Source organism: Cyprinodon variegatus, unplaced genomic scaffold, assembly GCF_000732505.1.
Source record: "Cyprinodon variegatus isolate N-32 unplaced genomic scaffold, C_variegatus-1.0 Scaffold96, whole genome shotgun sequence".
In the NCBI taxonomy this organism is placed as follows: Eukaryota; Metazoa; Chordata; class Actinopteri; order Cyprinodontiformes; family Cyprinodontidae; genus Cyprinodon; species Cyprinodon variegatus.
Window position 1 is genome coordinate 1292986 of NW_015150549.1, and position 24594 is coordinate 1317579.

General features: G+C 37.4%; 2 protein-coding genes across 5 annotated transcripts in view; both read left to right on the top strand.

Annotated features, from left to right (window-relative positions):
- tab1 (TGF-beta activated kinase 1/MAP3K7 binding protein 1) overlaps positions 1–5775 on the top strand; it is a 25033-nt gene extending 19258 nt beyond the window's left edge. Inside the window, exons 11-12 of one of the 2 annotated variants that reach the window (XM_015374001.1) lie at positions 1352–1505; positions 5116–5775. In XM_015374001.1, the coding sequence (XP_015229487.1) occupies positions 1352–1505; positions 5116–5341 (380 nt within the window). In that variant the 3' untranslated portion in view covers positions 5342–5775. The remainder of the gene's footprint in view (positions 1–1351; positions 1506–5115) is intronic. The other variant, XM_015374002.1, reaches the window with a different exon arrangement.
- Positions 5776–14361: 8586 nt separating this feature from the next.
- mgat3 (mannosyl (beta-1,4-)-glycoprotein beta-1,4-N-acetylglucosaminyltransferase) overlaps positions 14362–24594 on the top strand; it is a 75227-nt gene continuing 64994 nt past the window's right edge. The window contains exons 1-2 of one of the 3 annotated variants that reach the window (XM_015374035.1): positions 14362–14961; positions 17564–17676. The gene's annotated coding sequence lies outside the window, so the exon portion shown is untranslated. The remainder of the gene's footprint in view (positions 14962–17563; positions 17677–24594) is intronic. The other 2 variants (XM_015374033.1, XM_015374032.1) reach the window with 2 other exon arrangements.

The window sequence follows — 24594 nt, forward strand, 5'->3', positions numbered from 1 at the left end:
TCATTCATTCATTTAAACTGCTCTGATCATCGATCTGCCCATGTTTGCTAAATAACTATAACTTGAACTGTGGATGTTTTAGTAAAGTATTGCTCCGCTGTCACTACATGGATGCTTGGTGCGAGGAATTGCTGTAGAGTCATTGATGCAATGCCAGTGAATATTCACAAGGTTTAGTTTTAGAATTTTTTATTTGTTTTAGTTTTAACTTATACTTTTCAATTCAGTTTTATTTCATTTTTAATATGTTAACCAGTTTATTTTATTTCTCATTTTTTGGAAATGCTTCGTTTCCATTTAGCTTTTATTAGTTTCAGTTATAGAATTTCTTTAATACCACTTATTTAAAAAGATAGAAATAAAATTCCAGATGATGTCAGACCTATGCAGCAACACAAACGTCCAGACTGTCGAACCTACCACCTTAAACTCTGATGGTGTAATGATTTACAGCGAAGAAAACCAGACCTCATATCAATGCATTATGATAAAGACGGACAACTAAACTGAGCAGATTCTCTTTGAAAATTCAACTAGTTTTATAAGCTCTTACAGTTTTAGTTTTCATTTTTCTGCAAGGTCTAGTTTTTATTTTTATTTCAGTTAACGATAATAGCTTTGCTCATCCAGGAGGAGCGAATCCTCCACTCAATGACTTTGACGAAGTCAGCTGGATTTTCTTTCATAGAAAACTTTTGACCAATCTATCTGTATAATTTTATTAAATAGTCTCTGCAAAGTTCACTGAGACTATATGTGTTGTGGAGTGGTGCTGTAGAAATAAACAGAACTGGATTAACTGATTAACTTTTACCTATATCTATTTACTAATGTTATTTTTTACATATTTGTTCTGCTCACAGTGTAATATGTTGTATAATGAGCTATAAAATGAATCTAAACATTCTTTACTGGAGTACATTAGTGTTGTATAAGGCATGAGGAATGTTACTGAGTGTACTGCAGCCCTACTAGGTGCTTGAGAGATGTCCATTTATGGTTGCCTAGTTGCACATCCTGATATGTTTAAGTACAGTTTTTCCTGCATGCATAAGACATTGGGACACTGTAGGGGGTCCATGTTTTTGCTCTGGCTCCTACATTATATTTAGGTGTTAATTTATGGGCTTTGAGAAAAACAACCTGAAAACTCTCCTGGTTTTGTCACCAAAAAGCTCAATTTTACACTAAAATTACGCCAATCTTACCAATTTTGTCGTCACTTAATTTTTATTAAACACAAAAATGTGTCACTTCTGTCTCATTGTTGTACTTGATTGAATAACCAACTCCTCACCGCAGCGAGATGTTGGTTCAGTGTGTTTAAAACCTTCATCTGCACCTCTTTCAGGTGGTCGTATCTATCCAGTTTCAGTACCATACTCTAACAGCCAGAGCACCAGTAAAACCAGTGTGACCCTCTCTCTGGTGATGCCTTCTCAAAGCACTCTGACCAATGGGACCAACACGGCTTCCACCCTGGAAGAAAACACCCCCACACCAGGGTAAGCTTGGGTTCTTTTCTTCTCCCTGCTGCTGTTCTCCTCCCTTCCTGCTGCTTTGCTTTAGGTTAACCATTTCTCTCCTCCTTTGATGCACCACAGTTCTTTTTTCTTTTCTTTTTATTTATTTGCTTTACTGCTGTAGGTTTGATAGGTTTTCTTTAGCCTCCACACACACCGTTTATACTGCTGGGCTTATTTATAGTGTGTTTTAAACAGGCAACATTAGACTTCCTTATTCCTCCTCTGCTATATTTATTTTTAGGTGTGCTTAATTTTCACTCCCCTGCGTCCCGCCACGGGTGTGTTTATTTACATTTAGGCAACGTTTTCTCTTACTCAATGCTGTGTTGTGCGTACAGATTTTATCAGACACTTTCTAGAAAAGCAGAAGCTTATTTTTCATAGGTGACAAACCATATTTGAATATTTAGTAATACATAGAACCTAGGTAACACTTCAGTTTCAGATGTAATTAAATAGCTCATGGCCATTTCTGTTGCAGTTCTGGTAAATATCCTGTGCTAATTGATGTCTGGAATGGGTTTAGCACATTCATACCCTTTGAACTTTCCACATTTGTCATGTTATAACCATAATCTAAAAGGTATATATATATATATAGGCGCGGTCTCATTCTGAACAAGCATAAGGAAACAGTAAATTATTGTAAAGGGTTGTGTATAATTTGATCTCTGTTTAAATACACTTGTTCTGTTAAGGCCTTTATGTTGGAGTGCACACACTGAATCACAAAGAACAAGAAAGTTTTTCTAGTCTTTTCCAAGCTTTCAACAGCTGCACTGTTTGAATGAACACAACTGCAAGTTTTGTGCTTTGGATAGGATGTTCTGCAGCAGGGAAATGGTTATGTGGTCAGGATTACAACTAAAAGTCAACCAGAGCTTTATATTATTCTATAATGGTGCATTAGTATCATCTATTTTCATCCACCATGAGCTTATCTGATGCTAAACAAGATGTTAAATAGACTGAATGGTTGGTGCTTCGTTTGTGCAGTTAAATAATACTATAGGGTTGCCAGGGCAAAAGGCTAGAGATGCAGCCATCTGATACCTGCACTGGATATTGTCCGTTAGATATCGAATATCAGAGATCCAATCCAGTGCACCTTACATTAAACTGTTATGTCTTTGTTTTTGCTGGTTATTTGATAAAAAGTAATATAAAGTACATTTATATACGTTTTAATATTTTAGCTTTTTGTTTTAAATGTTAATGTCAAGGCTAAAGCCTTCAATCACATGGCAAGAATTTTCTATTCGTTGGATCTAATCAGTGTTGGATATCGGCTTGAGGTATCTGTATTGGATCAGTGCATCTTCGGTAACAGCAGAACCAAATCAGAGGCTGATGAACTACTAAATACTGTGAAACAATCAGTCCAGCCACTAAATAAGTTTAACATGCGCCTGTTATTTTTCAAAGCCGGCATAAGAATGGCATATTGTGTTATACAGTAACTTTATACTTTGAAACAGGCAAAGCACCAACGGCTGCTCGGATGGTGACGTCATCGGCTGCAATAAAAAATGGTTACATCTGAAAAATTAAAGCAGCTCTGGTAACAATTCAGTCTATTAACTGGTTTTTTTTTCAAGCGGATGGGGGTTCAGGTTCATGCAGCTCAGCTGCACATGTGGCCACTGCCCGTCCAGCGTGAACTACACTTGTTTAGCTTTATAAAAGCTCATAGCGAATGAAAATAGGTGAGCCCAGTGCGCCCGTGGAGCAAAACAAATACTCGTGATTTACTTTTGTTGTATTCCTGACACCATACATAAAGGCTGGTGAGATATGATGAGTAGATGGATGAAGCGATACAGACAATCCTGAATGAGAACCAGGCAGGCTTAATGTTGAGGCACTGGTTTATTTTCCAGCTGCACATCAGCTCTTAACATACGACCAAGGTTACTTTGAAATATCTATATCTATATCTATATATATATATATATATATATATATATATATATATATATATATATATATATATATATATATATATATATATATTAAGAATGGAAAAGACTAAGTCTAGTTGGGAATACATTAAAAATCTGTGACATGTTTAGACATTTAGTCTAATCAAGTTTGAGAAATTTTGCACAGTCGTCAAAAGATTCACTGCACCTTTGCAAAACACTTGCTGGTGCAGCTGCTGCTAGAGGTGGTGTTGCAAGAATGTTAAAGCCGAGGAGTACAAATGCACGCCACACTTACAACTTCCGTTAAATTAGTTAGAAAAAAAACAACAGGAATTTGTGGTTGTAGCAACATAAGAGGAATACATTTGCAAGCTAGTGTAAAGCAGTCTGGGTGGTTGAAGCAGATAGCTCCTAGTTTGGCTCAGTCCTTTTAAAAGGGAAGTTGCGTTATAAGCGAACACTACCTTAAAACCTCTTATTTTTCAGTTTGTGTGCAATGCCATTTTGGACAGTGTTGTTCCCCATATGCTAACGCCATGCGAATTTAACATGGAGATTATCAGCAGAGAGAGCATACCAGCAGCTTTATTCTCTTTGTACAGTTTGGCTCTGCCTAATATTCACTTGCCTTGTAACAAAATGAAGGTTGACCTTCACTTCCATAATCAAAATAATTTAACTTTTTGTTGTTGTTGTTGCTTTGGAGATAAAACAAACTGAGTCATGGCAGACCGTTGTGCATTAGGTTACCTGAGGAAATGCATCGATTACCTGTCAGTCACTACATAAACAACAGGCTCGAGCATCCTGAACCTTTCTACTTCAGCGAGGGGTTTAAGTCATGTGACCTCAACAGTAAACTCTAAATATCTTTTCAACAATTGCCTGCTCCTATATCAGTAGGACATATAACAGACAAGGTTTTATCACGGGACCATGCTTCATGAATCATGAGGGCGTGTCTATGTTTATGTATTCTGTTGATTTACATTTTTTAGACTTTTTTCTGGATCGTTTTAAAAAAAGCACTGTAATTACCGAAAGTCTTTAAAATACCCTTTGAATTGATCTTAACCTTGTTGCTGTAGAGTCTCTTGTGTAGTTGATTGTGACTGGTAATAACTAGTGCTGGTTTATTGCTACTGATTTGAGGTTTCTGCCAGTGCACCTCGTCTTGTTTTCCTTTGCTTAGTCCTCTTCAGGAATCTTAATGCAGGTGCTCCTCCTTTGTGAGTTGCAGTCTCTTTCTTTCTCTCTCTCTGTCTGTCTGACTCACATCTCTGTTTCTCTTTTTTACTGCTCCGTGTTTGTCGTTATCCATCCCGCTTCCTACACTCTGCCTTTGCCTCTTGTTTTTTTTTCCGCTCCTCAAGCATGTTGAACCTGACTGCCTGCCGAGCCTCTGTTGACATCCTGCAGCCCATAACTGAACTTCCTATTCCCCGACCTTCTCCTCCCCCTCCTCTCCCACTCTCCTTTTCTGACTTCTCTCTCTCCACCATCCCCCGGCCTCATCCTCCCCTCCCTCTCTCCACTTCTCTGTTTTGTCTCTCCACTCCTGACATGGACCTCTATCCCTGTTACGGCGCGCCCACTCTTTCCTCCTCTATTCCGACCCTTATACCTGTCTCCTCCTCTTCCTCCTCCACCCCCTCTGTTCCCAGCAGCCAGAGCCCCTCAGCCACACTGCAGTCCACCAACACCCAGACACACAGCTCCAGCTCCAGCTCAGGGGACGGAAGCCTCTTTCGTCAGAGAGGGAGCCAAGCAGTGCAGCCTGATGAGACTGGTAGGGTCCCACCCTATGTGGACTTCACTCAGTTTTACCGACTGTGGGGAGCGGACAACAACGACGGTCAGAGCTCGCAGGGAGGCCTTGGACCCCAGTGAGAAGGAAGGTCTGAAGGCTCTGCCGTTATGAAACATGTGAAATAATGAACAAAATACTATTATGTACTGCTAAAAAGAAAAAAAAGAGGGTTTTGTGACCATAACTTGGAAGAGACTGGACTGTCTGATTTATTGAGATGAAACTGTGAGGAAGTGGTGTTGCACCACACCCATTTTTGTGGTTTATTTTCCAAACACAACCATTGTGATTCAGGAGTAATCCAGATTGTTGATGTTAATGTTGAATGGGAATCCAGGACCTGGATGAAAATGTCCTTCAAGGCCTTAAACTGAAATGAATGAATGCATTTGATAGCACTGTCAAAATATATCATCTTCAGATGATTTAAGAACTTGTCTGTGTTGTTTTCTTTAAGCAAAAATCAAATAAATGATATTAAATGTTTTCTTAAACTTCCCCAATTAAAATAATAATTTAGGACAAAATAAATTCCAAGTACCAAAATTGAAGCAGCATTTCTGATTAATAGAGTATATATATCCATATTGATTTAAATATGCAACCTTATTAGATGCAAAGATATAAAAATGTCTTCAGTAAAGTGGAGCTCTTACAAGACCATCTTTATCAGCATTTTCTTTTTATTATAAATTAATGGTTTGTTATCTGTCGCTGATTGGCAAAGCTAAACAGCAGACTCCCCTTGGACCTATCTCTGACAGGGCTGTTTTAGCCCCGCCCCTTGATTTGATGAGGCTTAGAGAATTGAAAATGTCCTGCTTTTATTCCCCAGCTTTAGATGCTGGAGTTCTAAATGATTTTCTTTTTTTAGGGGGGTGTATTGGTTTTAGGCTTTTCCGGATCATTTCTTTACGCCTCATGTTTAGATTGATCTGTACCTCCCACATCTTATTGCCTCTCTAGAGGGTACTTTGGTGATGAAGACAGAATACAAGCATATGCTTTCACTTATCTTTCATATGTCATCAAGGAAAACATTTCAGACATATATTGTACATATTAAGGAAAAGGGTTTTGGTGTTAGAACTGCTAAAGGGATTCACTACTCTCTCTAACATTTTAAAAGGCATAAAAATATTAAAGAATGTTGACTGATACACAGAAGAAGAGATTACTTCATCAGCACTTCAAATGGTGCAAAGCACCAGCTTCTGGCATTGTAGGTATTATAAAAATGGTTTATTGGAGAAAAAAAACGATCTGTTTCTTTCAGGTTTTAAGTTTAGCTTTTTTAGAAGTCTACTGCTACTGTGCTTTTATTATTTATAGGTTCCACTTTACAAAGCAACTGCAGCTGCAACAGAATAATGCTCACATAGAACAAGAAATAGGAAAAAAGGACAAGAAAGGAAAACAAATTAAACAATAAACTCAGTAAAATAACTAAAAGTTTAAAACTAAAAAAACATAAGACAAAGTTTGAGATTTGCTTAAAGCCAAGGAATGACGGGTTTTAAAAATGTATTAGGAGTCTGTTTATCAAGACTTGGTATCAAGTCATCTCATTCACTGCTACCTCAATGTATTAAAATGATTATCCTAAACCAAAATTAATTTAATTACATTGGATTTTTTAATAATGTGGTAGAATGTAGGATCCTGCCATTTTGGCTCCTAAGGATTATGAGCGATAAGTAGCTGCTGACACTCACATACATGCATAAGATCCAAAAGTTATCAGAATATTAATATTATTCTCCTAAAAAAGTTCCAGATATCAGTTTATATTTAATTGCGCTTTGATTTAAAAAGGTAAAGTACAGATATAGATCTAGTGGAAGTTGATTCCTGGGTCGCGGTGATATAAACAAAGCTCGGTCACCAAGGATCCAGGAGTAAATATTGACTGTCTGACCTTAAGGACCCGGTTCACATGGAAAAGCTCAATAACCTGGAAACGTAAAGAGGGATGCCGCCGATAAAAGCATTAAAAGCAAATAATAAAAGGTTGAAATATATTCTAAAGAGAGCAGGAAGCCAGTGTAGTAAAAATAAAACAGGTGTTTTGTGTTCCCATCTGAGGGTGTGAATTAAGAGGCCAGCTGCTGCGTTCTGAACAAGCTGGAGGCGACAAAGGGGCGGCCGGGCAACACCGACATGGTGAGCGATAAGGTAGCGGATTCAGGAAATGATTAAAGCGTGAACAATTTTCACCAGGTCACAACATCTGGTGGGGGGAAAAAGGCGTACGGTAGATGAAAAAGCCAAAACGCACAACAGAGGGGATTTATCACATTTTTAACCTTTCCCAAACATGACTTCTAGGTTTACCGTCAACCAAAGATAAAATAGCTTGAAAGATAACTTCAGCAACACAACTTTGGAAGCATATCCGCGTTTTTATATTGCAGTGGTAATTCCCTGTTAAAAAGTTACCAGTTGCTCAGTGGACAGCCTTCTTTTTGGGTGTGTTAAAGCTGGAAACAAACCTATTCAAGTGCAATATTAACTCAGGTCTCACACACTGAGTGTAATAATTTTTTTATGCTCACTATTGACACTATATACACCTTTTATGATTACACTTCTATCACGGGACAGTTCTCTTAACCTTTCTGTTTCTGGAGACCGAAGAAAAAGGACGCCAACGACTGTGGTTTAACTGGAGTTAAAGCAGAGAAAGATCAGGTACATGTACAAAATCCTTTTAAATTCTATATATTTGTGTATCATCATGTTGTCAACCATTGTTAACTGTTAAATCTTTTGATTTTTTTCCTTGTGGTTCTTTCTGCATCTAAGGAGAGTAATTTGTCACCTTCAGAGTTTAAAGACATATTTGATCACTTTATTCTGACTCATCATTTCAGTGCACATCTTTGCCTGCCTGGCATATTTTTAAATGAAGGTGGTCAGCAAGTTAAAGAAAAACAAGTTTGAGATAGTGATTTATGTGTAAGGGTTTTCTGGAAACAGTGAAAACAACACACATGACAACAATGAGTTGCTTAACTCTATTAACTGTATTATTTTGCTTTTTTTTTCTGAAAACAGAATGCGCATTTGAAAACAACATAGAAAACGCAGGTTTGCATGAACAGAAAGACATTTTAATGTTAGTTTTGAAATGGGAAAACAAAGCAATTATCAGCTTATTAACCTTTAAGTACACTTGCAGATATGCTGATAATAAAACCTGTCTTCCTCCATCTGTGCAAAAGGTTAAAATAAATCTACCCACACGGTTGTCTTACAGCCTGTATGTTAAACAACCACTCTATAAGTGAATAAGACTTGCATGATTTCTGCCTCTGACGTGACTTTTCTTTCCTGTTTTAACTCGAAAATAAGCATTACAGCATAATATGATTTTCTTTTTTTGTTATCTAGAAACACGTATACCACGCTTTATTAAAATTCAAGAGCTTGGTTCAGTTCAATTTATTTCTATAGCACAGTCACACCACATGTCATCTCAGGGCACTTTATAATTCAGCCAGATCATACAGTCAATTGATTCAAAGTTTTTCATCTAAGGAAAGCCAGTTGATTGTAGGGACTTATTAACTCTTCAGCAATCCCTCACACAAAGCAGGCTTATAGTGACAGTAGAGAGGAGAAACTCCCTTTTAACAGGAAGAAACCTCCAGAAGAACCAGGCTCTGTGTGAGCGGCCATCTGTCTGTCCCTGTGGAATTTTATTAGTTTATAGCTTAATAAAAACTGTTGGATTTTTTTTTTTTATTTGGACTCTGACCAAAGTCCCTTTTATCCTCAGTTTAATCTTTTATGTATGTTAGAGACTATAGTATTGGCAGCATTTGTGTTAAAATCATATGGCTTCCTTTTCTTTCTCTTAGAATTTACTAAAGGTTGATTTCAAATTGAAACTTTTCAGAGGACAATCTTCTATTTGTTTAAACTCATTGGGTGGGAAGGACTTTTATTGAAGACAGGATTGTAAATTAATAACAGAAACTGTTCCTGTCATTAACTTTACCGTCTTCTGGATTTCACTTACATGTAGCATCTGTTGAACGCCTATATGTATGCTGAAGCAGCCTCTAATCGGCAGAGGAAAAAAGGGAAAGTGAGACACGCTCACCATCCAAGAGGATGACACTGACAGGCTGTCATCAATATTTGATAAAGCGAAGAAGCGGCCTGATATGTGGGCTGCCTCACTTCCCTCTAATGGTTACTGATTGCTCAGAGGGGGAACAAATGCAGGCTTTGAGGATGAGGATCCCAGACTGATGAAGGATGTTACACTCCAGGAGGCGCAGCAACCAGCTGGATTAACTGTAACAAGCTGAGGTGTCGCGAGCAACACGGGACGCCGAGTCCCATGAAAAGCAATGAGTCATAAGCCCCTCTGAGTGGTCAAATAAACCCTACCTGGGCTGTTGTTTTACTTGGGTGAACAGTTTGTACCAGTCTAACATGGTTAGTGTTCCATGGTTTTTGATGTTTTATATTAGATCCTATTTGTATAGAAATGTAAGCATCAGAAGGAGTGGCGGCTGGTGGAGTTTTCTCCGGGGGGGGGCTATAAATTCAAAATAGACGTATACTAAGTATACACCAGTATATTTATATGAATGTCAACAAGAAAAATCTTTATAAAAACAACATAATTTCATGTACAGGTACTTTTTGTACATAAATGTTGCCCTTCTGAGGCTTTATAAAGGCAAATCTGTGTTTTGCATGGTCCAATAAGGTGTCACAAACCTAAAAAAATATGTACCAGTTTAATAATGGAGAAGTACGGAAGAGGATTAGGGCCACTAAAAAAAAAAAAGTTAACTGATTTTTCAATTCTATTTCAGTTTAACATGGGAAAAAAGTCAGAATTATGACTGTTTTCTCAGAATTCTGACTTTTTTTCTCAGAATTCTGACAATAAAAAAAGTCAGAATTCGGAGAAAAAAGTCAGAATTCTGAGATTAAAGTCAGAATTCTGATTTTTTTTCCCATACTATACTGAAATGAAATAAAAAAAATCTGTTAACTTTTTTTTTTTTTTCCCAGTGGCCCTAATCCTCTTCCGTAGAAAAGCTATTAGTCAGCTTTATATTTTTTTATATATAAAAACTTTATTTTCTGAGAATGAGTTTAAAGTTGTTTAAGAGCACCTATGCAAATGAACAAACATTTAGAGAAAGTGCACAATATATTATTTTCATTGTGAATTCCAGAATGTTCACTCTTCTTTGCCTTTTCTAAAAAGGGTTAGATACTGACGATTGAAAAAGGAGGCAGTGAAAGCAGAATAAAGCGTTAGCCTTGCTGCATGCAGTTAGCCAAGCCTTGTAGCTAAACCAGGTCTCCATCGTCTCCATCTGTCTTTTGGACTGCTGATTAATTTTGATGTTCAGTGATTTCACCTCCAGTTTCTCTTGGTACGTTTTTTTTTTTTTTTTTTTAAAGGGATTTCACTTCCGGGATTCGACCTGTCATTCACCCACACTACAACTGTGACATCATTTCCTGCCACCTCGGGGCGCACAACTCCTGCGTCCTGAGCTGTCCTATTCTTCTGTGTTGCAGAGGAGCACTTTTTGAAAGTCTGTCTAAAACTGTTCATTAGTTAAATAGCTTAAGGTCAGTTAGGTTGAAATGGGGTCCCATATTGTGTCAGAATCAAAAATTAGAGATCGGTGCAGACTTTGACTGGGTTGCTCTAACATGGCAAAAACATGTCCCACTAAGAACAGTGCTGATTCTGTTGGAAATAAATAACATTTTCATGAGTAAAAAGAATCAAAGTTATATTCGCTGGGTCTGTTGCACATATGTAAGGTTCTTTTAAAGGTTTATTTTTTCTTAAATGAATTTAATGATTATATGCTGGCCCATTGCAAACAAAATTAGTTGTCCTTAGATAGGAGATAATCATTTCAACTTGATTAAAAAACAAACAAAAAGTAATAATTGAATTGATTAATATCTTTACCAATTGAAAGAGTACATTGCAATATGTATTTAAAACTACAAACAGTGAGTTTTGAGAAATATTTACTATTATTTTGTGATTGCTTAAAACTTGTCCAACATATTTGTCACCACTGTCAGATATTTATAAAAAGCAATAAAATCAGGCAACTAAAAGGTCAACTACATTCCCGAGGACCCCATTTTCAAATCTACTGCATGCTTCAAGTTCACTTAAATCTCCTGTAAGTTTGCTATTTTCTCTTAAACCTGTTCATATTTTTGAACACTGCTTGTGTCACAACCATAACATGTCAACACCGTCTCTTGTATAAAAAATATTAGATCAGATTATAACATAAATGGCTACTTTTTAAAAAGAGAGGGAAAAAAAGATGGCTAATGTGAACAATTCATGCATATCGTGTGAAAAAGTTTGTCACCACTGTCAGACTTCACCACCATCAGGTTTTCAGTCTGACGGTGGTGACAAAAACCTACAAATGGTCCTCAATGGAGGCTGGAATATAATTGTTGAGCTGTGATGTTTCTCTTTAATATTTTTATTTATGTTTACGTATGTAGGGGATGAGGTGTGCCTTCCCCCTCTCTCAATTCACTATTATGCCATGTGCATTTGGCTTGCATCATTTGGGATGCAAATGGTACACCTACTACCTACCTGCATAGCACATAGTATATAATATCCCTGCATCTCCTATGACTAAAGCCGAATAAAAATGGCATGGACACATTTAACCAAATCTAACATTTACTGTAATTGCCCCCAATTTCATAGTCATTACACTCAACTTTGACTTTATTTATTTCAGGAAGTCATGACTAGGCAGCAGCAATCTGTGGAGGAGAGGAGAAGAAACAGGGTATATAAAAAGAAGCATAGAGAAAAGAAAATATAGTGATGCAGAGTTAAAGGAGGAATACCTCAGAACAGAAAGGCAAAGATGGATGAAGAAGATGAAGTAAGGGAAGATTAAAAAAATCAATGACTTGAATGAAAAGGAAAAGAGAAGTCGGAAAGGCTTGGAAACGTAGACAAGTATCAAGCGACTGTAAGAGAAAGGGCTCAGTTCCCCAGACTGTCCATTGGATCAGGCCATGGATGAGCCAGCTTGGAGTAGACAGCCTGTAGCAGGAGTAGGGGACGCTATACCACAGTTTAAGATGATGTCAGTGATGCATTGTACATTATTCCTACTGGTAATTACTTTATTTTTTACGATGATGATTTGATGTTTAATGATATGGGGTACTTTTAATAATGATATTGCTTAACTGTTCCTTATATTCCTTGAAAAATGTTTGTCACAGTGCTCATGATTATTTGGACAAAATAGTTGAATAAAGTTAATAAGCAAGAAACCATTGACTTGAGTTGTATACAGTTTTAATTCTATGTTGTAATGAGGCCATTTTCACTACCCTCAGAGGGCTTGTGTTTTAAATGAATATGATCACAATATGTTACTTTAGTGCTGTTCTGTCATTAAAGTAATAGTTTTTTTTAATATAAAAATATGTTTGTTGAATCGAAAAAAAAAATCCTTTTTCTATTTAGGCTTAAAGTAAACATTGTGTGATGTTAGATCTTTTAAAGGACTACATAGCAAGCAGTATAAAAAATTTACAAAAATAAATATTCAGCATTTAACAGCATATATGTGTACTAACAATGCCAGAGAATGATTTAAAAACTCTAAATACATAATAGACCAAATAAATAAAAAACGTGTCTGATGGTGTTGATGAAAACAAAGAAATAACTGGAAAAATGCCTATTTTATGAAACAAAATACAGAATGAGGAGGTTGCACCAGTACATTACTGAACAGCCAAGACCTTGGTCTATAACAATATACCTTCAGATTATGAAGTTTTATCCAAATTCCCAAGAATAAGTTATATAAATATGCATATATTTAAACCCTTCTACACCATTTTGCCTGGATGTTCAGTGTTGCCGTTCTTCTAGGTGAACATTTGATATATTTAGTTTCATCAGTTTCATCTGACCTAAAATGTTTGGGTATAATAGAGACAAAAAAAGAGGAACATTTTTATTTGTATTAATCTTCAAGTAGGAACTTTAAATGATCCTGAAAGCAACTCTTTCATTTCAACCATAAACTAGATTTGTATTTACAGTGTTTTATGTGATTTGGGTCGAAAAGCCTAAATATATTTATACATCCTCACTTTTACATGTTTAATGCTTCAGCAGAGCCACCTCTCTGGATGTTTATAACAGTTTAGGCAAAAATACGCTCAGGATAAGCATCAATAACGCATACTGACCAGAACAGGGACATTCATTTTAGCAGGCATTTCTCTATCCCTGATTTAGTTATCTTTTGTAATATTAGAATTGTCTGTGTCTAAGTTTCTATATTAGCTTCTGTATAATGAATCTAAACATTTCTCTTTTTAGTTATTTAATAGAGTTAAGAAATTCATGAAAAATACTCTGAGAGTGACAAAAACAAATTTTTTTGGTCCAACATAACCTTACAGGCATTAATGCTTATACTTGCACTTACATTTTTTAAGTTTATAAACCTAAATATAATTGTTATCTAGGCTAATTAACTTTTCAATTAGCTTTTTTACCTTTTTTCTTAACTTTTTACAGTAGGTAATATATAATTGAAGGGCTCATCTAATTGGTCAAATGCCTAAATAAGGGCATGTGCAAGTGATAAAAAAATGATAACTTACACTATAAATGGTTGGATACTTAAAATAATAAAATATATGGACTGCTGTCTCTTTGGCGCCCCCTTCAGGCCATGGGGTGTTTGTCTGCAAGTATACAGAATAAAGCAGCTAGATCTGCATCTGCAATATTAGAAGCTGCGGAATTCTCTCGGATGCGTTGCATTGCTCAGTTGCTCTTTAACTCACTTTTTTATTCATTTTTTAGTCTTGTTTTTGCAGCACAGATGTGTTTTAGCACCATGCATGCAGCTGAGCCGTGTGACTGCATCTTTGAGGAATTGAAACAAGCCCCTCTGCTCACTCCCACCCTCTCATATTTCATAAATGTAGATGATTTGTGCCTCCCTCCTTCTTCCCGCTGATAAAGCAGCATAAAGGGGGAGGGGCTCTCCGCTCGTGGGGCTCCTCCTTCCCGTTTTCTTCCACTTGCCCCCCTCCATGTACTCGTCTCCACCTCCTCATTCTGCTCTTTGCAGCCTGATGTGTCAAAGGATGACAAAGCTGTAAAATAATAATAATAATAATATCGGTGTAGGGGGGAGGCTTCGTGTTGGTTTCTCTGGATCGGAAGAGCGTAGCGGCGCGTGAGGGCGACAGCTCGGAGTACGGAAAGGGAGGAGGCGACAAACGGAGCGTAAACACGACAGAAAACGGCGAGTAGAGACAGCGGTGACCCCCCCAGCAGCACAACTCATCCACATCCCGGTTCTTTTTTACGCTCTTTGACTCTTTTCTACTTGGAGCAGAATTTTATTTTATCCGAGGAGCTCTGTTTTTTTCCGGAATATAAAAATAAGGAGGCTGTGCAGCAGCAGCAGGACGATCAGCTCTCATCATAACCTGATATTATAGGAGAGAGGAGGGAAGCTGCTGCTGCTGCTGCTGAGCAGGTTTGAGTCTCCAGCAGCATCACCAATGCGATGCCATAGCGGCTCCTGCAGCAAATCCAACCGGCTGGAGTCAGAGCAGCGCTGCTCCTCTCCACCATGAACCTCTGAAAGACATCCGACTCAGGCACAGATGGGTAAGATGCTCTGCTTGGGGGTTTGGCTCTTTTCTTTATTTCTTTCTTTCTTTTTGCTGTGGAAGTAGATCAGGACCCCTGCTGCTCCACAATTAGAGGTAAATTTAACATGTGTTTGGGATGCTGACGGCGTGCTGCCGTTTAAATGCGGTGGGAGATGGGATGGGGGGCATACGATTTTACTGTCTATTCTGTGTGGGCCTGCAGGGATTATGCCCAACATTTCTAATCTGTTTTTAATCCTCGAAGCATAGTTTTATAGAGACCATAGCCGGATTGAATTATAAGCGACATTAGCTGCTTTTTCTTTAAGGCCTCCAGACCAGCAGGGGGCGCTCATGAGGTCACAGTAGCAATATGTTTGTGTATTCTTACATAGTTGGAAAATAAGTAAGAAAAAAGTCCACTGCTGAACCCATAATTCACTCTGAGAAAGTCTTAATTAGTTTTTCTTTATTAGTTATTTTTCTTGAACTCGTGTTTTGATATTTTCCTCAAAAAACACAACCACCAGTACATCCATCATAATTATTTAATNATTTCCCTTGGGATAAACAACTAATACATAAAATATACAATAATAGTATTATATTTTCTATAGATGCACTCACTGTGAATTTTTAAGAAAATATAACAAGTTGTGTTGTTTGGTTTTTTTTTCCCCATTGTTTAAAGCGTTGATAAATTAATTTCAATTCAGTTTGTATATAGAGCGCCATTTAACAACAAGTGGTATCTTAGGGCACTTTACAGAGGCAATTCAACCAGATCGTACAGTCAGATTGGTTCAAAGTTTTTTATTTAAGGAAAATCAGTTGATTCCATCAACGTATTGACTCTACAGCAATCCCTCACACTGAGCATGCTTGTAGCGAAAGTGGAGAGGAAAACTCCCCTTTAACAGAAAGAAACCTCCAGAAGAACCAGGCTCATTGTGAGTAGCCATCTGCTGAAGCCGCCTGGGGTTCAAGGAGATAGAAGCACATATACAAAAAGAAGCAGACATACGAAGGGTAACTGTTAACTAGCTCCATAGGTGCCCCCCTCCACCAGGGAACCTAGTATCAGCAGAGCTGATATTTCTCTCCAGGATGGTGTCATGGCAAAACGGGAACAAACCAGATGAAGCTACTATGTTGAGCAAAAGCAGAGAGAGGTACTGGAGAATGGGAGAATAGAGAGAGAATGATGAAACGGGGTCCTCCAGGAGTCTAAGCCTATAGCAGCATAACTATAGAAATAGCACTGGATACCCTGAGCCACCCTAACTATAAGCTTTATCAAAAAGGAAAGTTTTAGGCCTACCCTGAAAAGTGGACAGGGTGTCTGCCTCACAGGCTACTATTGGTAGTTGGTTCCACAGGAGAATCTACTTTTAGAAATTTTAGGAACGACTAGTAAACCTGCAGATTGAGAGCCAATGCTCTGTTACAGTGGTAGGATAAGGAACCATCAGATCCCTGATATAAGACAAAGCTCTGTTATTTAGGGCTTCTTATGTGAAGAGAGGGGTTTTAGATTCTATTCTAGGAAGCCAATAAAGAGAATCTAGGATAAAAATATTTTCTATCTTTCTAATTTGTCATCAAAACTCTGGCTGCAGCATTTTAGATCTACTTCAAGGCTGGACTATTGTAATTCTTTACTGTCAGGAAGTCCACTAACTGTAGTTAAAAGCCTTCCATAATCCCAATTGGTAAATTTTTCACTTGCAGATTCCCTCAACAGGGCTTCTCTCCCAACACAATCCTCAGTAGTATTGTGCAGCATTCTATTTAACAGTTCTTAGAGTGGTTGAGTTCATGAGCAAAATGTAGATCTCAGAAACATATCACTCATTTTGGAAACTCCTATAATTTTTCAGATTGTTATGTTTAATAGATTTTAAAATATATTAATATTTTAAATGAATCAATAAATGAAATAATAAAATTTATTGATCTCACAATGGAGAAATTAACTCTCTGCATTTAACCCATCCCCTTTGGGGAGCAGCGCCCGGGGGACATTTGGGAGTTAAGGGTCTTGCGCAGAGACCCAGAGCGGCAGTCTGTGGGAGTGGGTTTCAAACTCACGACCTCAGGATTCCAAGCCCTATGCCCTAACCACTAGACCATGACTCATTAAACAAAATTACAATTTTGTTTAAGATTTCAAAGACCTAATAATTACTGTAAGATGTTACAGAAAAAAAAACTGTCAATTAGAGCGAGTGAAACATTTCCACTCAGACAGTTTACTGGAAATGAACAGCAATGTGAGGGAAATGCCCTTATATTCTTTGTCATATTTGTATGAGAGGTTTGTGTAAATGGTGAATTAAGAAAGAATGCAAAGGAAGCAGAGTATGTGGGGTGAAGAGGTCAGGAGGGCCCAAACTCATCAAGTTGTGATGAAATGGGACTGAGTTACAAACAAGCCATGAACATAATAACCCAGATGAGACAACATTCCTCATCTGTCTGTGCTAAATCCTCCTCCTCAGAGGAACAACCGTGTCACACATCACCTCCCAAAAGTTTGAAACTCTCTGCCCCTGGCGGTCGGTTGCTGCATATGCCGGCTGCAAGCCAAGCTGACAGATTCTATTTTCATCTTGCAGATAGTCAACTGAAACCAAAACCCAGCCGCTCCCGCCGCCCCTCCATGCCGAATCCATTTCTAATTTCCCGTGAGAGCTTGCTCCAGCTCCCCGGCCAGCGCTAAGGGGGTCAGGTATTGATCTAAAGGCCTGTAGAGGAGTGCACCTATATGTGAAGTTGAATAAGCTGGTCTCTGTTGAACAGTTTGGTGAAATCTTTCTGCTAATAAAGCAGGAGGATTGAGGCTGGGAGAAGAGTACAAACTGTAGCACCTCAGAAGGCAGGTTTAGATTGTGTAGAGAAAACAGACTAGTTCCTTGGAGCATGCAAGCTCTTGTTTGTTTTGTTAGTTTACCTCAAATATAGGTGTCTGTTAGTCATCTGTAAAGATAGCTGAGTTATAAGGTTTTTTGTAGCACAGTAAATCCTCCAACTCCCAGGTTTAAATTACTGTATAAGGGGAGACTAATGAGCAGGCTCCACGTGCACCCACAAGTTTTTCAACGGCTCAGGCCATAGGTTGCATTTATGAGGAAATATCATTGTTCTCTCACTTGCTTTTGTTCCTGATTTTATTCATTTATTATTTTTTTTGCCTGACTATCAGCTTTTATTCCACTTTACAGCAGGAGTAGTTAAAACGGCAGGCCAGATTTACAATGAATAGGACTCTTGGATCAGTTCTACACATTCTCGATCTAGGCCCGCTCCCATTGGGATAAAATGGATGCTTGTGTGTTTGTGAACCCACAGAAAAAAGAGGGATTTCAGCTTGCAGACAAATGTAAGAATTAGTAACAAGCAAAGATGTACCCAGGAGTCAGATTAAAAACAACCTGCTCAATTCAAATCGGTCTATTTTCTTTTATTGGGGTTGAATCCAGTACAAAATGCGAGAATTAAAACATAATCCAGATATTTTCAGTTGATTTATGCATTTAATCTTCAGAAAATGTTTTAGATCTGATGAATCTGAAAAAAGAAACATGTATTTCACTTCTAGAACAAACAGAACGATACAGATTTTTGGTCGATGAATTGAGCAAACTGATGCAACATTGGTGTAGAAGTAACAAAGAAAAAAAGCAGATGAAAAACTACGAGACAGGAGAAGGCAAGTAATAAATAGGGTTGGAATCTCACCTTAACCCAGCTCCAGACAACTGGATACACATTGTCGAGCTACTTGCTTAAATTACTTGTGTATACAAAGATGTAATCTTACAAGGATGATGGGGTTTACCTCAAAATGATGCATAATTTGCTTTTGCTTTTGTAAGCACGACACACAAGGGTAGAAATAAAAATAAAAGAAGTAAAAAATAAGTATAGGACAATTTTAAGGATATAAATTTTTTAAGAAATATGAAACTTAGCAAATTGACCTAAATGTAAAAAATGTGTACTTATAGCAATACAAATAAATTAAAACACACCACTTTTATTTACAATAGTGGGGAAAAAACTAGGCAACAACAGCAGATATGAATGATTTTAGAGTTAAAAAAGAGCAGCAATGAGAGCTGGGAGGAAAGATCTGTGATTATGCTCCTTTGTGCATGGAGGATGCAGCAGTTGTCCCTTAAGGTGTTGTCTTGCTCTACACGGATTCATGCATGGTGCATATAGGGCAGCTTGAAGATATTGAAGGCAAAAATAGACTGATTTCATTAAAGGGAAGACAGAGGACTAGACTCGGGGAAACCCACCTGAGCTACATAGCTGAAGCTCACATCCTGTCAGATTTGATTAGGAACAACCTCACTGGATTTGTTCCTCTGTCTCTTACATTCTCTGGGCTTCACTTTCAGTTCGATGCATCGTCATGACTTGTAAACACTCTTGTCTGGCAAGAACCTTTAGAGGAGACACTTGCCCATTAGGTAGATGAAAAGAAGACATGGTTGTTAAGAAAGGTACCTGAGTGGTAAACTCTTCTCCAGACAAATTAGGGAAACCATCAATCTCTTTAATTTTCTCTCTAAGTACTCATGGAACTTTCTTCCTCTTTGTGATTTAGCTTCTCAGCCACAGACATCTACAGAATTGATGGTCAGCTTCACTGGACGGCACTTAGAGATGTAATAGTCTACTATTTATTGCAGTCCAAGCAGTTTTATGTGCTACTGATATTGAATACTGTCAAATTCTGATGGCAGAATATTTTCACTATATCATTTTGGTTTATTTTATATACATTGCAGCTTAGAGATGCTGCGTTGCAGTTTTTCGGCTTCTGGACCAATCTGGTTTTATGGATTAAAGTTTAATGCTTTTATTTAAACATTAATGTCATCATCTAATGCTGCTTAGCCAGATAAAAACACCTGCAAACTTGATGGTATGCACAAAGCTCTTGACTTGAATTGTGTGCTTGAAATGAGCAAAACAGTGGGCACAAACTTTTTAACATGTTGGCCTTCATGAGTATGCAGATCGCATGCTGATAAACAAAACATGCAAAGTACTAGAAGGAGCATAAGCAAATGTATTTATCTACCAGCTGCAATGCAATTTATCAAACCTGGAAGCGATTGCTGGAGCAGATTTAGCATGTTTGCAAGTTAGGTGCAAACTTGCATGCAAAAATGTCTGCAGCCATTGTGGCCAGAAGGAGTCGTACAGTGGGTACAATAAGTAGGTTTAACAACAAACATATTTGGATCATCTGAACTAAGAATAGCCAGGTAGGTCAGGTGTATTTGTGTGGCATATTTCAGTCATAAGAAAATTCAAAGTGCTGTACACAAAAAAAAAAACAACAAAACATTAAATGTACATTGTAATGGCATTGGGGCAACAGGAATAGTTAATGAATTAAAACATTGAAATAAAAGGATAATATGCAAACAAAAGATACAAATAAAAGATGTAAAAAGATAAAAAAAAAAATGGAATTAAAGTGATGAAAAGGACAGAAATTATGGCAAATGTTACACAAGTCTTAGTTTAAAAAAAAACAATGAACATTTCTTAAAAAAGAAAAAAAAGAAAAAAGTATCCAGATCATAATTTAAGTATACCATCACTTTATGGCACAACATTCTGTTGGGGTTAGGGCTGTATCAAATTTTTATTTTAGTAATCGATTATTCTAGAAAGTGTTCCTGACAATCAATTATTTGGACAAAAAAACTCAAATTCTTATTGCTGAAGCTTATTTTATAATTACTAGGAATACTTGGAAATATGCAATAATGTGACTAATTTAGGTCTCTTTGGAATTAGAAAATAAAAAGCTAACTTTGTAGTGAAAAAGGCCACAAAAAATTGAGTAAAGTTTCACTTTCCTGTTGTGTTCTGGTGTTTTTTTATTTATTTCTAAAGCATAGTTTTATTTTGAAACAAATTTCTTCTGGATTAATAAAGGGTCAATTTACACACTCCTTGTTTTTGGTTCCAATTACTTAAAGACTTTAAAAAATCATTCCAATAATAATAATAATAATAAAAATAATGTAATTTAGACATAATAAAAACTCTCCTGCCAGCCGTTCCTGTCTGTACACCCTCTGTTTTACACATAATCTCAGTAATCTCACTGCACAGTTTTCTTTTTTGTTGGGTTCAAAGTGACCCTACACCTTCAAAACGTGATCATTTCTCTGTGCTTCTTTTTACTCGTTGCTGTTTCCCTCGTTCATTTATAGCCACACTTGGTATCCATGAATAAGCTGGATAGGGTGTCATTGTAATATTAAACAAAGCCACGAGGCAGATCATTTCCTCAATGAAATTTAGTAATGGAGGGCCTGGAATCCTTCGAGGAATTGCTGTTGCCCTAGTTATGATTGCATTAAAGAGTTTCTACACAGACAGAAAAGATGGTACAGTTTAGAGCTGAATATTATTTTAAAGAAAACAAAAAGGGCCTTATTTTAAACCAATACTGTGACTGTGTTTTCCTTTTGGATTTTCCGTTGACCTAACCCCACGCATGTAGACATGTCACTCTAGGATTGTATTGCTTTTATGACCTTAAATGATTGCTTGTTTAAAATTAATTTAAGTATTGCAAGACTTTACTGTTAGTGTAGAATGAAAGTGTTCACTTCTACTCTTATACCAGGATCTGTGTGCTAACTGCAACTCTCTAATCCCTTCTGGGTTGTTGTAAAATATCTTTCAAGGTAACTTTATTGATATCTGTAGGTAAATGTTTTGCAGTCTGGAAAGGGATATATCTATATTTGAATAAACCTTAAAAACAAACACATTTAGTACATCCCAGGCATTAAGAGGTACTACCAGTGCCTCATTGAACATGGTTAAAAGAATAAAAACAAACAATAAATGAATCAATAAGGCCCATTTAATATTACAGAAATTCCTAAACTGACTGTACAAATTTATTCCAGGCGTACTTTAGCTGTACTACTGCCACCTAAAGGGCTGGAGTGAGAAAGTCTGTGTCTTACTCTTGTTAAATGTGTTATGATCAAAACTGAGTGTCTCAATAAAAGGTGTAAAAAGATTAAGATTCATGTTTTGTTAAATTATGATAATATTGCAAAGAGTGTTGATTTTATTTCTAACTTCTAGTTCAAAGTGAGCTTGTCCAGGTTTTATGACTGATATTTAATCTGTTAACTTCAGAGTTTATTATTTTAGCTTTTTTTTTTTTGCTATTATTTATAGCACTTTAATAAACTTGTATGTGAAGTTTTGTTTTTCTTTATTGCCAACTTCATGGCTTCAAGTTTGATCTTCCTCTCTATATAGTCACTCTCCTCTCCGACACATTAGTCGTATTTAGAAACTAATCTTCGTTTAAATAGGGCGGTTCATGACACTTTTGCTTGTTATTTCTTCCCCCGGTCACTGCATATCTAATTTTTGTCAACCACCAGCAACATGCCGAAAAATATTTCATGGGCAGTTTTTGTTGGCACAGGCAATTTAATGCTCATTATTTCTTAACCTATTAGGTCTGGCCCTTAGGCTAAGTTCACACTGCAGCCTTAAGTGACCCAAATCCGATTTTTTTGGCCCATATGCGATCTGGATCTGATCTTTTCATGGCAGTCTGAACAACACAGATCCGATTTTTCCAATGCAACCCAGGCCACTTGGCTATGTGGTCCTGAATCCGATACGAGTCCGATCTTTTTAAATGCGACCTATGTCTGAATGGCCAGGTCGCATTCATCCGACCTGAATGCCATTAATACCCGACAAAGGTCACTATTCTGGGTCTTGTTATGAAGAAGTGACAAGAAAAACAACAACCATGGCGGACGATGCGGAGAGGAGTATTTATGTTTAACCATCTTGAAAAGATTGTGTTTTTATGGTTGGGAAAGATCGCTAGATACGCCCCGGCACTACCATCCATGTTTACTTCCGTAAACACAGTACATGCTGGCCTGTGATGTCATTGCGTCCTCTACTGCGCATCAGGGACACTTATGTTGTATGACTGCAGTTCACACAGGAGATCACATACAAGTCGCATATATTTGGAAATATGATTTCAGATTTCACAAAAAAATCAGAATTAAGCATCAAGGCCTGCAGTGTAAATGTGGCCTTAGTGTTATTCTTGGTAAAAGTATTGCTAAAGTCAATATGGATACACCACAAAAACACTGTCAGTTACACTGCCTAGCAGGAAAGCTAAGTCTGGATAGGTGAATGAACCTTTGACCTGTTCCTAATATACTTCAAATCCAAGAATGTCATCAGTATCTAGTTTTTATAGCTCTGTTCGAACACAGCAGTCTTATTTAGCACCTTTCATTGATTCTAAAAGAATGTTTTCAGTGCAGTTTTCATATGTTGTCAATTTGAGTCTCGACTCTTTTGACAGTTAATCACTCAGTTTGACAAGAAAAGCTAATAACTCCCATCCTCAAATGTCAATTATTTGTCCTCTTACCACATTTTCCCGTGGCAGCAGATAACAAATCTGTTGGGCCTGAAGTGTGTTGATCCCACCAAAGAAGAAAACCATCAGTGTCATTGTGTCTGTAGAAGGAGAGATCTGCTTCTTAATTAGACAACCTTCGCTCCTCAAAATGTCAGAACATTTCACATTCGTACTAAATGTGAAAACGATCCTTGAAACGGTTATTAGGTTCTGAAAGCGCCCTGTTATCTCATCGGCCATCAGTTATATGAATCTCAGTTGTGTCAGTAATGTCGCGCCTTTCCCACTCAATCATCCTCTGTCCTTTCCCTGCTCTCACACAGCTCTTGCATTATGTCGGACTTTCTTTTCAGAGCCTCTGACTCGGGTTGCGTTCTGACCCAAATGGCTTTTCTGGCACATGGAGAAGCTTCCTGGGGGATAGAGGTGATCGAGGTACGACGAGATTAGCTTCCCGTGACGGAGATCTTTGCTGTAAACCAAAAACAGAAAAAATGAAAGGCATTGTCAGATGTTTGCTCTAATCAAAAATCAATGCTCGCCTAAAAACAGCCCATTCTTTGAAAGCAGTGAATTCTTTGGGGTAGAATCATTTCTGAAGTTCCATGTTGTGTTTGTGGGAAGGTTTAAAGGAAACGTGCTCAACTTGGCTTGTTGTTATTGGCAGATGGAGGCAGACATGTGATATCCTGTAATGTGCAAACGCCAGTAAATGAAGGCAAAGCACCGTCTGTTCGACTCAAGTTTGTACAACTAATGTGTGTAAAACCCGGGTTATCTGTGTCATCACAGCTACATCTGGATAAGAATGAGTTTAATCCAGTATAAAAACACTGTAATATAATAAGAAGCTAATGTAGGGTATTGATTATCTAGCTTTTAACTAACATTTTAGAGCTAAATTAAGTTAAACCTCTCTTTCATTTGAAGTTATTGAGGTTGAAAATGATCAGTATAAAATAGAAGCCTTATAATGCGGACAATAAGCCATGAATATATAGTGAAGCCTGCTCTTTTTAACCAGATTACTGCAAATTAAATTTAGGCTGGTCAACCAGATTAGACGTTTAATGGCTCTTGCTGCTAATCAGCAGGTCTAAATGACGGGGCAATGGGTTTAAATCTGTCTCATCCTGTAATGATGCTGTAATATTCAAAAGAGTGAGCCCTCCGTGTAATCTG